This window comes from Prionailurus viverrinus, chromosome D2, assembly GCF_022837055.1.
Source record: "Prionailurus viverrinus isolate Anna chromosome D2, UM_Priviv_1.0, whole genome shotgun sequence".
Lineage (NCBI taxonomy): Eukaryota > Metazoa > Chordata > Mammalia > Carnivora > Felidae > Prionailurus > Prionailurus viverrinus.
The window spans coordinates 55193153-55208698 of record NC_062571.1 but is presented as its reverse complement, the minus strand read 5'-3'; the positions used below and the strand labels follow the sequence as shown (position 1 = coordinate 55208698).

The 15546-nt window shown below is 45.7% G+C and overlaps 1 protein-coding gene across 1 annotated transcript in view; it reads left to right on the top strand.

Moving 5' to 3' along the window:
* Positions 1-6132, top strand: part of PDLIM1 (PDZ and LIM domain 1) — a 48371-nt gene extending 42239 nt beyond the window's left edge. Inside the window, exons 6-7 of the mRNA XM_047826251.1 lie at positions 5086-5203; positions 5617-6132. Coding sequence (XP_047682207.1) covers positions 5086-5203; positions 5617-5803 — 305 coding nt within the window. The 3' untranslated portion in view covers positions 5804-6132. The remainder of the gene's footprint in view (positions 1-5085; positions 5204-5616) is intronic.
* Positions 6133-15546: the final 9414 nt, after the last annotated feature.

Sequence of the window (15546 nt, the reverse complement as noted above, 5' to 3'; positions counted from 1 at the left end):
AAGTTAGTCCATTCCAGCCCAGACGAAGACCTAGACACTGCAGAACTCATCTAGTCAAACGCCCCCATGTCCCAGAGAAGGACCTAAAGCCCAGGCTCACTCCTGATGTGTCAGCTCCATTGCTCATCATGATCTGGACTCCTTCCATGCAGTGGCTTCCATTCTCAAGGTTACCTCATGGCCCTAGTTGGCAGCTGGTGCTCCAGCCGGCACACCCACATCCAGGCACCATGGAGGAAGAAGGGCTAAGTGGAGGCTCCTCCTTTCAGACAAGCCAGCTTTTTCTTTTCCAGAAGTCCCACACTAGTATTCCATTTAATTTGACCAGAATTTAGTCACATGACCACATCTCGTAGCAGGAGAATCAGAATTATAGTTCTTTCCTTCCTGCTATGGTTATTCTTTTGCCTCAAAGAAAATAAAAATTCAGTCTCTCCCATATCCCTTAATTATGTACTTGAATTAAATTTTCACTGAACGAAACACCATAAGTTCTAATTCATACATCCACTGCATTCAGAAGGCTCTCGGGAGGGAGCTCAAATGCCATCTTTTATCTGAGATGAAATGGTCAGAGCTCAGGGAAGTGAGGGCTACTCTCATTCAAGAAGGCTTGGGGTTCAGAAAGCAATGCCGCCCTACCAGCACTGGCGTCCAGGCCCTGCCTGTGACCCGCCTTGAGACCACAGGCAGGTTGTCCATCTCTCCAAGCCCTGGTTTCTGCACATGTCCAGGGAGGCTGATAATGGCTACTTCACAGATGGTCTAAAGCGTCAAGGGAAATGGTGCATGTCAGGTGCCAGGCCCTCCATCAGTGAGGCCCACGTGGGAGGCTTGGCTGCGGTAGGGTTTGGTGATAAGCCTCCAAAAGATTCGCTGTGGGTCTTCTCATTTTGGGTGAAATTCAGCCTCTGAAGTACGAGAAAGGGTCCTGGGTTTCTCAGACTTCATCTTGCCCTGGATCAGATTCCAAATTTGCAGGGAGAAGGAGGATTTCCTTTTTTTTTTTTTTTTTAAACTGTGAACTGCAGCTAACACAAGATGTACTGTCTGAACCATATTGAAGTGTACACGGTGCCATTAGCTGCATCCATCCTGTTGGGTTGCCATCAGCACCACCCATCCACAGAAGCCCATCTTGTAAAACTGAAGCTTGGAACCCGTTCCGCGCTGCCTCCTCCTCGCCCCCTCCCCCGGCCTTTGGACACCACCATTGTACCTTCTGTTTGCATGAGTCTGACTACTTCAGGCACTTCCTATCAGTGGAATCCTACAGTATTTGTCTTTTGTGACTGGCTTCTCTCACTTAGCATAATGTCCTCAGGGTTCACGTGTGTTGTAGCGGGTGTCAGCATTTCCTTCCTTTTTAAGGCTGAGCTTTCTACGATATGTATGCAGCGAATCTTGTTTATCATCCATCTGTCCACTTAAGAGGACTTGAAATGAGAGGAGACTTGGAAGGAGGCATCAAGGACTGAGAAAGTACAGTGGGCACCAGAGGCTTCAAGATGAGAAAGCTGGAGATTGGCTCAGGAAGTGTCCAGGTGCTAGGTTAAGGACCATGAATTTGGTTCTTTGGAAATGTGGAGCCATGGAAGGTGGTTGAGCAGTGAAGTGGATAGAAAAAAAAGCTGTGCTTTTATTCAACCCATTTTCACTTTTTTTCCAGAAAGCTTGGACAATGCCAGTTTCACTGGAAGAAGAGAAATTTGGAAATTTTTATAGGTTACCAGAGTCCAAAGGGAGCTAATATTTTTACCGGAAGCTAGTTGAAAAAGACAAAGTGAAATTTCTTTGAGTTTGCAGTGCTGGCTGGATAAGTGAGAGAAGAAGATGGAGCCAGCAGATGGTGCTGCAGGGTTGAACAACCCTGAAGGCTGGCTCTGTCCAGCACACAGCTGCCTCTCCTCCCCCTGTGCTGTTTCCTCCCTTTGCCCCTCCCTCCCTCCTTTCCTCCCTCCCCCCAACTTCCTTCATTTTATTAAGTTCTCTCTATACCCAACCTGGGGCTCGAACTCATGACCTTGACATCAAGAGTCCCATGTTCTACTGACCGAGTCAGCAGATGGAATGCATTATGTGAAAAACAGCCCCATCGTGTGAGACCATGACCTCACTGAACTGGTTCCCTGGGCACAGTTTCCCTTCCAAGCCATTGGGGTGCACAGAGACACCGCATGTCCTTCCTTCACAGGGTAGGCGGAACCCCGGGTGGCTCTAGCAACAGGGGCCCGCAGATGAGGGAGAAGCCTCTTTGGGATGCTTAGAGGTATGAAGCTGGCCACCCAGGCCCTTCTGAGATCCCCAGAGGGAGCCAGGATTAGAGTGACAGGAGGGAGGCTTTGCCTTGGGTACAGAATTTAAGGGAGCACCACAAAAACTCAACAGCCAAGACAAAAATTATACTTTAATGCAATATTTTTTAAAATCACAATTAATGCAGAAAGTATAATAAAGTCAGGACTGTGGCCAAGGAAGGAGGAAGGTTTGGAAAGGCAAAAGGGGGCTTTGGACTTAGGATAAGCAAAGTGCCAAAGGCCGCTAATGGGGCAGCACCAAGCCTTCCCGAAGCCTATTTGTAGAGCTTATGGCTGAAAACAGCGGAAACCCTGGAGCCTCCTAACATCTGCCCCTTCTCATGTGTTGCCAGATGGATGTCTGTGTCGATCAGTTCCCGGCACTGATGGGTAACCCCGAGAGACCATGCCATCAACACCCATGATGGGGCCTTTAAGACAGGCTGCTTTCAAATATTCCCTCTTGCTGTTCTCTGTAAGGTGACAAAATATCCCAGGCTAGCTGTCAGGCTGCATCAGCCATAGTGGGCTGCAGCAGCCAATGCATTTCTTGTTCCTGTTACAGGAGGGCTGCTGGTTGGGCCCGGCCTGGCTCCAGGAGTCCTCCCATCCCAGAGCCCAGCAGGGGGAGGTGTCACTCTCTGGAGCTTGCCGTTTTTTAGGGCAGAGGTCGGAAGCTCCAGGGGACAGGACCAAACCACCCAAATGCACCTCATGCTTCCCCCAGAACAGGGCTCACATCTGCTCACATTTCCCTTGGCCGGAGTGAGTCATGTGACCAAACCTGAGGCCCATGGGGCAGGACATATACTCCACGGAGAGTGGGGTTTCTCGGTTTGGTGCTGTTGACATTTGGGGCCAGATAAATCCTTGTGGTGGGGCTGTTGTGTGCATTTTAGGACAGTTAGCAGCATCTCTGGCCTGGACCCATTGGATGCCAGAAGCACTGCCCTCCAGTTGTGATGAGCAAAACTGATCCCTAAGGGACAGAATCACCGCCCCCCCACCCCCACCCCAGTAGAGATCTACTGACCTAGATGTATGGTAAGGGTAGGGAGGGTATAGATAATTATAAACAAAATAAACAGCCTACCATCCCAGCCAATTATAAATGCCCCGTACTTGAATTCCTCTCAATTTTTGGTTCAGAAGCACCAGTCAATATGTGGGGACTCATTTTCTAAAAGGACGAGAGAAACAGGGCCCTCATTTGTCAGCTCAGGATTGCCCAGCCTGGCCACAGCTATAGGATGACTCTTACCTCCTCACCTTACATGAGAACCATTTTTTTTTTTTTTTTTTTTTTTTTTTTTGCTCTTGTGTGGTTCTCAAAGTGTGGTTCCTGGACCAGCAGCAGCAGCAGCGAGCTTGTTAGAAATGCAAATTCTTAGGCCCTACCCCAGGCCTACTGACTTAGAAACTCGGCATGGGACTCAGCGAGCTGCATTTTAGTGAGTTCTCCAGATCACTCTGATGCACAGTAAAATTTGAGAAGAGCTGCTTTAGTCTGAAGAAGTGGGTTTTAACCAGGGACATATAGAGTAGGATCTCCTGGGGCCCCTGCACCTGGAGATGTTTGGTCAGCAGCTCTGGCTACGAGCCTGGTCTGTGAATTTTAGGAAGTCTCTTCTGGTGCCTGGGATGTTCACAGATGCCTGTTCAGAACCACTAGTGTAGAGATTTCTATGGCTTCTTGGGCCAAAACATGTCAGACTAGGGTGGGGACCAGCGAGCATTTTTCATGGCATTTCACCATTCACTTCTGCGTTTTTACTGAACCTCTGCTATTTGCCAAGCCCAAGGCTAGGCTCTGTGGAATCTTGCTAAGTATGTAAAACAGGGTCATGGTCCACTAATTTGCAGTCCAGTCACAGAGATGTGTAAATAGCTGACGAACGACAATACTGCCAGCCGAATATATGGCAATAATAGTAATATTAATAGCTTGCCATTGTTAATAGAAGCCACGATAGAGGGCTCTGAAGGCGTGATGAACTGGGCTGCAGTGAGGCACCCATCAACTGGGGGCTTCAATTATCCATCCAGGGGTGACTGCAGGGAGGTTGCTGTCTCTGCTCTGTAGCAGGTGGTTTTTATCTGGCTGCTTGTAGATAGATGCTCTACTGGAAGGACTTTGTACCACTTGTGAGGTGGGTTTCTTTCTTTTTTTAAGTTTATTTGTTTTGAGAGAGAAAGCATGAGTAGGGAAGGGACAGAGAGAGAGGGAAAGAGAATCCCAAACAGGCTGCGCGCTGACAGCACAGAGCCTGACACAGGGCTCGAACCCACGAACTGTGAGCTCATGACCTGAACTGAGGCCAAGAGTCAGATGCTTAACCGATTGAGACACCCAGGCGCCCCCTTGTGATGTGGGTTTATTTTGGCATCTAAATACATTGTCTTTTGATTATCAGATAATGTTTTTATTTACTTATTCCAACCGTGTAAGTCATTTTTAAGTTCCCGTATCAGTATATGCATGCATTTAATCAAAATGAACTATCATTTGTTTCAGGGCTTTGTGCCATGTACTGTGGAAAGGCTTTGTATTTTTTAATTTTTTTGTACCACTGTGGAGGGAAAAATGATCTCCTGTTTTATAGAAAAGGAAATTGGGAGGCCAGAGAGATTAAGTAACTTGCCCAGGGTCACACAGCAGAGTCAGGTCTGTTTGATTGCAGTGCCCAGGAACTTGCTGGAACGTATGTATAAGTGACTCTGAAAGAACTAAATGAAACTTCTGCAGTCCCACCCTTCCTGGCCAACCCAAGTGTTTTCCTCCTTGTAGGGGACCCCAACAAGCCCTCAGGTTTCAGAAGTGTTAAGGCTCCGGTCACCAAAGTGGCTGCATCTATTGGAAACGCCCAGAAGTTGCCCATGTGTGACAAATGCGGCACCGGCATCGTGTGAGTACCTGCCTTCCCCGGGCGTGGGAGGCCCTGCAGATTGGGTAAAGCAAGAAAACGCGGCAGGTGCCGGACGTTGTGCATTTTGGGTGTGATGGGGAGAAAGTCCCGCCTGGAAAACGGAACAGAGAGGCCAAGGAGGCCTTGGTCCAGAGCCAGGTGTACAGGTTTCCCTTGCCCACGGACCCCTCACAGTGTGAACGTGTAAACCCAGGAAGGGCTGCTCTGTCGGAGCGGGAGGGTTTCAAGAGGAATGTCTGAGACCCCAGGAATGAGCAGCTGCTTTATGAGTGGAGGCCCGTTCTGAGGCCCTGACCCGCCCTCTGATGGGCCTCGGGGAAGGACGCCCCGGCCGCAGTGCCTTCTTCAGGTGCCTGTCACTAACGGAGCCCTGTCCTGCCTCCCTCCTGCAGCGGTGTGTTTGTGAAGCTGCGGGACCGTCACCGCCACCCTGAGTGCTACGTGTGCACTGACTGTGGCACCAACCTGAAACAGAAGGGCCACTTCTTTGTGGAGGATCAGATCTACTGTGAAAAGCACGCCCGGGAGCGGGTCACACCCCCTGAGGGCTACGACGTGGTCACCGTGTTCCCCAAGTGAACCGGCAGACCTGCACCTGTCGCGACTTGTCCTCTCTCTGCCCTGGCCCTCTCCTCCCCTCCGAGGTCTTGCCAACTTTGGTTTTATCCCTGCTCCTTAAACACCACGTCTGCCTGCCTCTGCTAACTGACTCGCTGGCCCTGTGACACCTGCTTGTACGATTAACAGGAGGTTGTTTCGTTCGGTGGCCCCCTTGCCAGCATCCCGGGGTCTTCTCTTCGCCTCGGTTTATCTCTGCCGCAAATGGACATCAGCCAAATTGGAACCAAACCAAATTTAATATGTGTGACGTTGATTTTGTTTTTACTCAATAAATTTATAGACACCGAGGTGGTGTGGCGTTCTCTATCATTTGACCATGTGCTCTATTTCCTGTCTGAAGCCAGATGGGATTTCCGAGGCCTCTCTCCTCTTATTTTGGCCTTTCCCAAAACAAATCTCTGACATTTGCAGGCCTTTTGCCTCCAGGTGTGAGAAATTTGACATCTGAATGAGCCATACTCTCACCTTTCTTGGAAGCTTGCTCCAAATTCTCTTTCTCTGATGCTACTATAAGATCAACCTCGTTATGTTGTAATGAAATGATGTTTTCTTTTATATCTGGCTGTTCTGGGACTTATCTGAGGAAATGAATGCTTCTCAAATAATAGATGGAGAGCTTTACCAGTTGACCTTGAATATTCCCTGAGTCCCTCTCCAGCTGGTTGCTGCCACTAAGCCCCTCTCCTTTGTTTGGGGTTTTTTTAGTGCTTATTTATTTTTGAGAGAGAGAGAGAGAGAGAGACAGAGACAGGATGAGTGGGGGAGGGGCAGAGAGAGAGGAAGACAGAATTCGAAGCAGGCTCTAGGCTCAGAGACAGAGCATGAGTGGGGGAGGGGCAGAGAGAGAGGAAGACAGAATTCGAAGCAGGCTCCAGGCTCCATGCTGTCGGCACAGAGCCCAAAGTGGGGCTCGGACCCACGAACTGTGAGATCGTGACCTGAGCCGAAGTTGGACACTCAACCGACTGAGCCACCCACGTGCCCCAAGCCCCCCTCCTTTCTGGAGGGACGCAAACTCAGGATAGATCTCACGTAGGTGTTAAACTCAGGCACCTCTTGGTAGTCTGTGGAATTTGAATGGCTGGTAGACAAGTTCAGCAGCTGCAGCCTGAGAAGGGCCTGGGACCGGTCGTGGTCCTGCCATCAGGTAAGCCTCAGATGCTCAGAGTCGCTAGGTGAGGGTGAAGGGAAATAGACCGAGGTAATGATGATAAGTTACCAACTTCGGGGGCAGGGGCTGTTTATCCCACTGACCTTCCCTAAGCTTCCCGCAGGGAAGGCTGGCCCACCAGAACCTGGGAGGGGCGGCCTCGAGGAGTCGCATGAAGATTTCTCCAAAGCTGACAGTGTCACATCACTTGGCTACCCCTTCAGAACCCAAGGACTTGGTCCCCGAGTTGCCAGCGGAGGGCCACGTCCATCAGCTGAAGAGCGCTCCCTTTCCCAGGTGGTCCAGTGCTTGGAGAGGCAGGCACATCCGGGCCCCGAGCCCTGGACAGCTTTGAAGGGGTCCGCCGAGACCTCCCTCTAGGCCGTACGTAGCCAACTTCTCCCCCCACCTCCCCTCCCCAGGTCTTGGTCCCAAGGGCACCCCTCATAAACTTTTCCTTACGCTGATCCCGGGGTCACAGTTTACTTCCTGGGAAAACACTTCTGACGACCATGACAGAAACTTTGGATTTTTTTTTTTTCTGAGGTGGGATTTATTTGGAGAGTTTTTTTCACAGGGACGTACCTTAAACTGACTTACCCGTTTAAATGGTTGATTTGCATTCCATGTCAAAAATTCACCATAGTGGGCAGAAGTATAAACAGACCAGGTAGGAGGCTACTGCCCCGGTCCAGGTAAGGAATGGAAAGACTGGCACAGGGGGTGGGGGTGGGAGTGGTGGGAAGTCACTGGATTCGAGACAGATTTTACTTTATTTATTTTCATTTTATTTTAGAGAGGGAGAGGGGCAGAGGGAAAGAGCATCTTAAGCAGGCTCCACACTCAGCACGGAGCCTGAGATGGGGCTTGATTCCACAACCCTGGGATCATGACCTGAGCTGAAATCAAGAGTCAGACACTCATCCCAGCTGAGCCACCCAGGCGCCCCTGAGACAGATTTTAAACGTAGAGCAGACTGAGGCTGTTCTCCTGCCAGACGCCAAAGAGCTTCTCCCCCATAATGGGCCACTAAGGCAGACTTTTCAGCTCTGCGGACCCCATTGTTCTATGCCCGGAGCTCGGAATGGCAGGAGAAAGGAGTGTGGCAGGTGTGGCCTGGTGTCCCCAGTCCCTTGGGCATGTGCTGAAGGTTGGCTCCCTCACCTGCTTCCCTCTTCTACCCCCAAGAGCCCTGTTCTAGAGGAAAGAGTAACATCTAGAAAGTACATCAGGTATAACGGTCCCTTACATTGATGGCACTTTCCATATTACAAAATGCATTTATATTTGTTGCTCTGCGAGCATCACAAACCATACCAATGGGCAATTTCATAGGTGGGGAACCAGGGACTTGGTGCAAATGAGAAATAGAACGTATAGGGTCGTGAGAAAACATGTGCAGTGGGTTACAGGGAATGCTGTGGTTTCTGCTCTGTGGGCGAGTGCCTGTGGTCAGGGTCTGAGAGCATCAGGGGATTTGTTGTAGTGGTTGGGTCGTGGCTGACTGCCCTCCTCACTCTAAATATTCTCTTGATGCCATGTCACTGAATCAATTTGAAAAGAAGTAAAGCATTTCTGTCCAATGGGACTAAACAAACAAGGAACTGAATTGCCAAAACTGTTTGGCAGAAGACACACGTTGCATTGAAGCAGCAGCCGCTTCTGGTGACAAATATACCTCGAAACCTTGGCAAACCATCTGTTGAATTTAAGAGAGGGTTTACTGCATTGTGATTACCTGTGTATATCCTGGGATCTGTGTCTAATATTTACCAGAGAGGAACGCATGGTGAATTATTTCTGACTTCTGACACATTTCCATACGCTCTTCCCAGATTGAAGCATTGTCCTCTCGGCAACCTTGGCATAGGCCAAGAATCTGAGGTTTATGAGATGCTACGGAGAAGCAGGAGCTAGAAAAATAGTCCACCCTGTTCCAAGCTTCTGCAGAAAATCCTGGAGTCTGAGGAGAAAGGTGACCCGTCTTGCATGCCATCGGAGGCTGTTGGTCAAGGCCGGGCATGTGGATCAGTCATTGCTGAAAGACAGGTGCGCAGAGCCTAGCGGCGGGAGGAAAGAGCACAGTGTGGGCCATTAAACACCGATAATAAAATGATCTAACTTTGCCTTCGTGCCTTGGTCTGTGTTACAGAAGCTGCAGATCTGGCTGTTTCCTGTCCCGTGTGCACCGTATGGCTGAGGGCTGGGTAAATTATCTTGTGGTGGGATTTTGTCGGTTTGTCCCTCAGCTCCCCTTGATTTGATGTGAGCCCATAGATCCCAGTGCTACAGTGACTGGTGGGCGCAGGTAGGCAAAGGCCAAGGGCAACGGACAGACTGAAGCAAAATGAGCCACCAACAGAATGAACGCGGGCTGTGGGCTTCACTGTGCAGGCGAGGAAATGGCATTTTATTTTTGTGCCCAAGTGTGTTTGGCAGGTTGGAATCCTGCCTTTACGCAAGGCTTTCTCCTCTTCTCCCCACGTGGGTGAGACCTCCCCGCTGAGAGGGATCTGAGTACCTGATGACTCTGCTGGGGAGGGACCTGCCTCAGCCAGACTTCCAGTCCCCTGGGCTCCTCCCATGCTGGAAGGGACTGAGATTTTTTCCCAGGGTGACCGGGTCTAATGCTCCTAGCTGTGGAACTTAGCCAAGTTACTCACCCTTCTTGAAGTAGCGACCCTGCGTCATTTTCTCCTCTGTTTTCCATCAGTCTGTTTTCTTTTTGGTTTCTGTTTGACTTCTGTAGTAATCTTTATTATTTCCCTCTTCCTCTTTGCCTTAGGGTAGTTTGATCTTCTTTTTCTCATTATTTCGTGGTGGACATTTAGAACATTGGTTTGACGCTTTTTTTCTAATGTAAGCATTTAATGGTGTGTATTTCCCTGTAAGTACTCCTTCCGCTGCAGGCCACAAATTTGATACACTACCGCGTTTTCATTTTCATTCATTTCAAAGTAGTTTCCAATTTCTCCTGGGATTTCTTCTCTGACCCCTGGAATATTTAGAAGCGTTGCGCTTAGTATCTATTTAAAAAAATTTTTTTGGGGGGCGCCTGGGTGGCACAGTCGGTTAAGCCTCTGACTTCAGCCAGGTCACGATCTCGCGGTCCCTGAGTTCGAGCCCCGCGTCAGGCTCTGGGCTGATGTCTCAGAACCTGGAGCCTGTTTCCGATTCTGTGTCTCCCTCTCTCTCTGCCCCTGCCCTGTTCATGCTCTGTCTCTCTCTGTCCCAAAAAATAAAAAAAAAACAAAAAAAACGTTGAAAAAAAATTTTTTTAAACGTTTATTCTTGAGAGAGAGAGACAGAATATGAGCAGGCGAGAGGCAGAGAGAGAGGGAGACACAAAATCCGAAGCAGGCTCCAGGCTCTGAGTTGTCAGCACAGAGCCCGACGTGGGGCTTGAACTCACAAACCGCGAGATCATGACCTGAGCTGAAGTCGAACACTTAACTGACTGAGCCACCCAGACGCCCCATCGTTGTCCTTAATATCTAAATATTTGGTGGTTTTCCAGCTATCTTTCTGTTATTGATGTCTAATTCAATTCCACTGTGAGTTGGAATTAAATTCTTTTCAGTTTCTTTTGTAGCCCAGATCATAGTCTAGACTGGTGAACATTCTATATGTATTTGAAGAGAATGTATATTCTGCTATTTAGGATGGAGTGTTTTATAAACTAAATTAGGTCAAGCTAGTTAATAGTTTCAAGGTAATTAGGCTCATGTCTTCTATCTTCTTACTGAGATTTTCTGTCTACTTGATCAATCATTTAGTGAGAGTGGACACTTGAAATTTCTAGCTATAATATATGAATTCATCTAGTTCTATTGGTTTGGTTTTATATCTTTTAAAGTTTTTATTTAAATAATCTCCACACCCAGCATGGGGCTTGAACTCATGACTCTGAGATCTAGAGTCGCATGCTCTTCTGACTGAGCAAGCCAGGTAGTCCTGGTTTTATATCTTTTTTTTTATTATTGATATTTTAAATGATTATTTATTTTTGAAGGAGGGAGAGAGAGAGAGAGAGTGAGCGTGTGCACGGAATCCCAAGCAGGCTTCGTGCTGTCAGTGCAGAGCCCAACATGGTGCTTGATCCCACAAACTGAAATCATGACCTGAGCCAAAGTCAAGAGTGGGAGGGACTCTTAACTGACTGAGCCACCCAGGCACCCTGGTGTTATATCTTTTAAAGCTCTGCTTTAGGTACATATATATTTAAGGTTCTTATATTTTGTAATGAGATAACTCCTTTGTGATTATGAAATGAACATCTTTATCTCTGGTAATATTCCCTGTTCTGAAACCTACTTGGATATTAAACGAGCCATCCCAGCTTTCTTTGATCCGTGTTTGAATGTTACATCTTTTTCCATCCTTTTAATTTTTCTGTGTCTATATATCTAGAGTTGGTTTTCTTTAGAAAGTATTTGTTTGAGTCTTGCTTTTTCGCTCAGCCAGCCAATCTCTACCTTTTGGTTTTGACCATTTTTATTTCATTTAATTTTTTATGTCATTGGGTAAAGTCTGTCATCTTGCTATTGGTTTTCTCATAGTTTTGTTCTTTATTTTCTTTTTTACCTACATCCTTTTGGATCAGTTATTTCTTATGGTTCCATTTGATCTCAATTATTTATTAGCTCTATTTTTGTGTGTTGTTTTTTAGTGGTTTACAATTTATATCACCAACTTAATGTCAGTGTTCAAGTAATAATATACTATATCAAGCATATTATAAAAACCTTACAATCAAAGTACTGGGTGGCTCAGTCAGTTAAGTGTCTGACTTTAGCTCAGGTCATGCTCTCACAGTTCATGGGTTTGAGCCCTGCGTTGGGCTCTGTGCTGGCAGGTCAAAGCCTGGAGCCTGCTTTGGATTCTGTGTCTCCCTCTCTCTCTGCCCCTCCCCCACTTATGTTCCCTCTCTCCCTCTTTCTCTCTCTCTCAAAAGTAAATAAACATTAAAAAAAAACCTTATAATAGCATATTTCCATTTCCTGTCTCCCATCTTTTACATTTTTGTCATGTATTTTATTTCTACACATGTTTAAACCCAACAGTAGTCTTTAAAAAAGATATGAAAATTACTCTATAATTTTCTAAATTTATTTAAGTAATTCCCACATTACCCTTTCCAGTGGTCTTCATTCCTTCCTATATATCCATGCTTTCCTCTGGGAGCATTTTCCTTCAGCATGAATAATTTATTTTAGTCATAATCTTAATCAGTGTGGTCTGCCATGGTGAATTTACTTCATTTGGAATGTCTGAAAATCTTTTTATGTAGCCATTTTTATTGAGGCATATTTTCAATATGTAATTTTATGTAATTAAAAAAATCTATTATGAATTATAAACACCAAAATGATATATGAGTATAAGGAATGATTGTTGTCTCTAATTATAGTTTTTTCTCTCAGCCTCTTTCTGAGTTCCAGTATAGAGAATTATTTTATATGTGTAGTAGAAGTTTCACCTCCATTGCAGGGACCACGTAATATTTATCTTTATGATCCCAAAGCCTCGTGCAGGATGTGGCATAGGTATAAGTGTGCTCAGTGAGGTTTGTTTGTTTGTTTGTTTGTTTGTTTGTTTATATGGGGGGGAGGGAGAGGGAGAGTAGGGGAGGGGGCAGAGAGAGAGAGAGGGAGAATCCAAAGCAGGCTCCAGGCTCTGAGCTGTCAGCACAGAGCCCAGCGTGGGGCTCAAACTCATGAGCCATGAGATCATGACCTGAGCTGAAGTCGGATACTTAACTAACTGAGCCACCTAGGTGCCCGAGTTTTTTTTTTTTTTTTTTAATTAGGTAGATGAGGCCTCCTCTATTAAGCTTACTTTCCCTTCTTTCATCCATTCTATCTAGGAAAGCCATAATAAGTTATTTAACAATACTGATTCAAATAGTTTTATTTTGGAGAGACTAAAGGAATGACAAGAATCGTGGACACTAACAATCACTGGAACTTCTTTGATTCTTTCTGGTCAAAATGGAACAGAACAAATGTGAACTAGGTTATAAGGCTCATCATTTTATTCTTTCTGGAGGCATTTAGGTGATTGGGCAAATACTATTTGGCAAGCATTTACAACAGCATGTACTATGTGTGTGGACCTACACTAAGCATCATGGGGGACTTTCAATCTTGTAAGGTTAGAGAATGATAAAACATGATCCCTGTTTGGTGAGTGGTAAAGGTAGAACTGAAGAAAGGCAGAACATACATACTCTTATGTCTTGGATGAAATAATTATAACTTTTAAGGAGCAGCATATGCAAAATACTGTGCTCTAAAGTGAAGCTATAATTGATGATTAAACATAGTGCACTTAAAAGAAGTGATGGCGTTAAGTTGGCCGTGAAGGATGGGGAAGGGAATTCTGTATCTGGTGAGGACATGCCCAACTTTAGACAAGTGGATTGGCAAGGAGACTGGGTAGAGGGAGCAGAGGACTTTAAGTGGTTTGGTAAAAATGGGCTTTGGCCTGATAAGGAATTGGAGTTTGGTATGTATGGAGTGATCTGAATACTGAGTTAGCAATTTTTTATTTGATTCGGTGGAAATTTGAGCAAGAACAGGGATGTGCTTGCAGGTGATATTTGAGGGAAATTATGCAGGAGTTCCCTGGAGTGTTTTGAAATACAGTGAGGGGGTAGCTCAAGGGTCTGCTGGAGGTCTCTAATTTCTAGACCTAGTATCTGAGAGTCTGGATAATCATCATAGCCATGGAAATGCAGAGAAGATCACATGAAGATTGGGGCCCCTGGGTGGCTCAGTCGGTTGAGCATCTGAATTGTGATTTTGGCTCAGGTCTTTGTCTCGGTTCGTGAGATGGAGTCCCACATTGGGCTCTGCACTGACAGTGCAAAGTCTTCTTAGGATCCTCTCTCTCTGCCCCTTCCCTGATCATGTGCATGCATGCATGCATGCTCGTGCTCTCTCTTTCTCAAAATGGGTAAATTAAAAAAAAAAAAAAAAAGATTACATGAAGATTGTCTCTCTGCGTTCTCATGGATCTAGGAAGATAATCAGTTGGGCAAGTCCAAAGAAGCAAAAGGAGAATGAAAACATTAAAAAGAAGGAATGGGGCGCCTTTGTGGCTCAGTTGGTTGAGCATCCAACATCAGCTCAGGTCATCATCTCATGGTTTGTGAATTCAAACCCTGCATCAGGCTCACTGCTGTCAGTGCAGAGCCTGCTCCGGAAACTCTGTCTCTGTCTCTCTAAAAAATAAATAAACATTTTTTTAAAAAGAAGGAATAGATCAGATTGAGCGAGGAAGGTAGACACCTGGGTGACCTTTGGATGGGCTAAGAGGATTTGCTGGTGAGTCATAACTAAAAAGAGCAATTTAGAAGGAAGGAGATGATGGTGAGAGAAATTTCAGTAATGGAAGATCTTCTCTTTGAGAAGTTAAACCAAAGTGGGAAAGATCTGGGTGACAGATTTAAATAGTGGTTGGGTCAAGTGGAAAAAGTACATGGGAAGGGAATAAAGATACTTATTGATACATAACTGTGAGTGCAAAGTTTTCACCGAAATGGGACAGGGAAGATTCTAGAACACATGGAAGAGAGGTACTCCCAGAAAGAAAAGGACATTTCTTCCTCTGAAATTACAATTGGTTTAATCATCTATTTTCTGTTACACTGGGTGGATTGGAGAAATTGGTTAGCGGGCAGGACCTAGGACCCTAAATGGGTAGAGTCTAGAAGGTCAAAAATAATGACATTCAAATAATTTTCTGTGGAATTTGGTCTGAACAACCAATTTCATGGGATCTGGATGAGGTCAAGTAGCTGATTTAAGGAGCTGTAAGAAGAAGCAAATTCCTTTCAGTATCTGTCCTTTTTTTCTATCCCTTAGGAATGGTTCTTAACCTTTTGGAGGCCATAGTTCTTTCTGGGAAGAATTCACTTGTATGCACCACTTGCTTTTTTTGCCCATTTTGATGGGCGTTATGGATGCTGTAAAGCCTCTTCATTACTCCCAGGATGAGGAGGGCTCCAAGTCCTCTGGTGTCTGAGTTATCAGTAGCTATTGCCCCAGTACTGTATTTAAATATACCTTCATTGTTCTGGGCAACATTATTTTATTTTGATTCTAGCATAATTTTGATAGGCCAGGTATGAGAACCACTGAATCCCCTGATGCACTTGAACAGATGGGTATATCCAGGGAAAACTTGTACTATTGTTTCTTTATATTGGGATATATGTTGGGCAATTATTTTGTCAAGTAATTGCATCTAATAACTCCTAGGAAGTGCTAAATGCTAAAAAACTTACCTATGACAACCTGATAATGATTATATCTGACTTGTGATGAAATAGAAATAATGAACCTTATCCTGAGATGTAGACTCTTTCTTCTGTCGAAACATCCTAAGAGCACAGGTTTGATAACAAGAAAGGTGAATTTGGGGATAGATTAGAATAGAATTATAGAAGTTGGAAAGGCATGGATAGTATTCACTCTAATTCTTTTTTTTTTTTAATTTTTTTTTCTTTTTTTTTTTTTCAACGTTTATTTATTTTGGGGACAGAGAG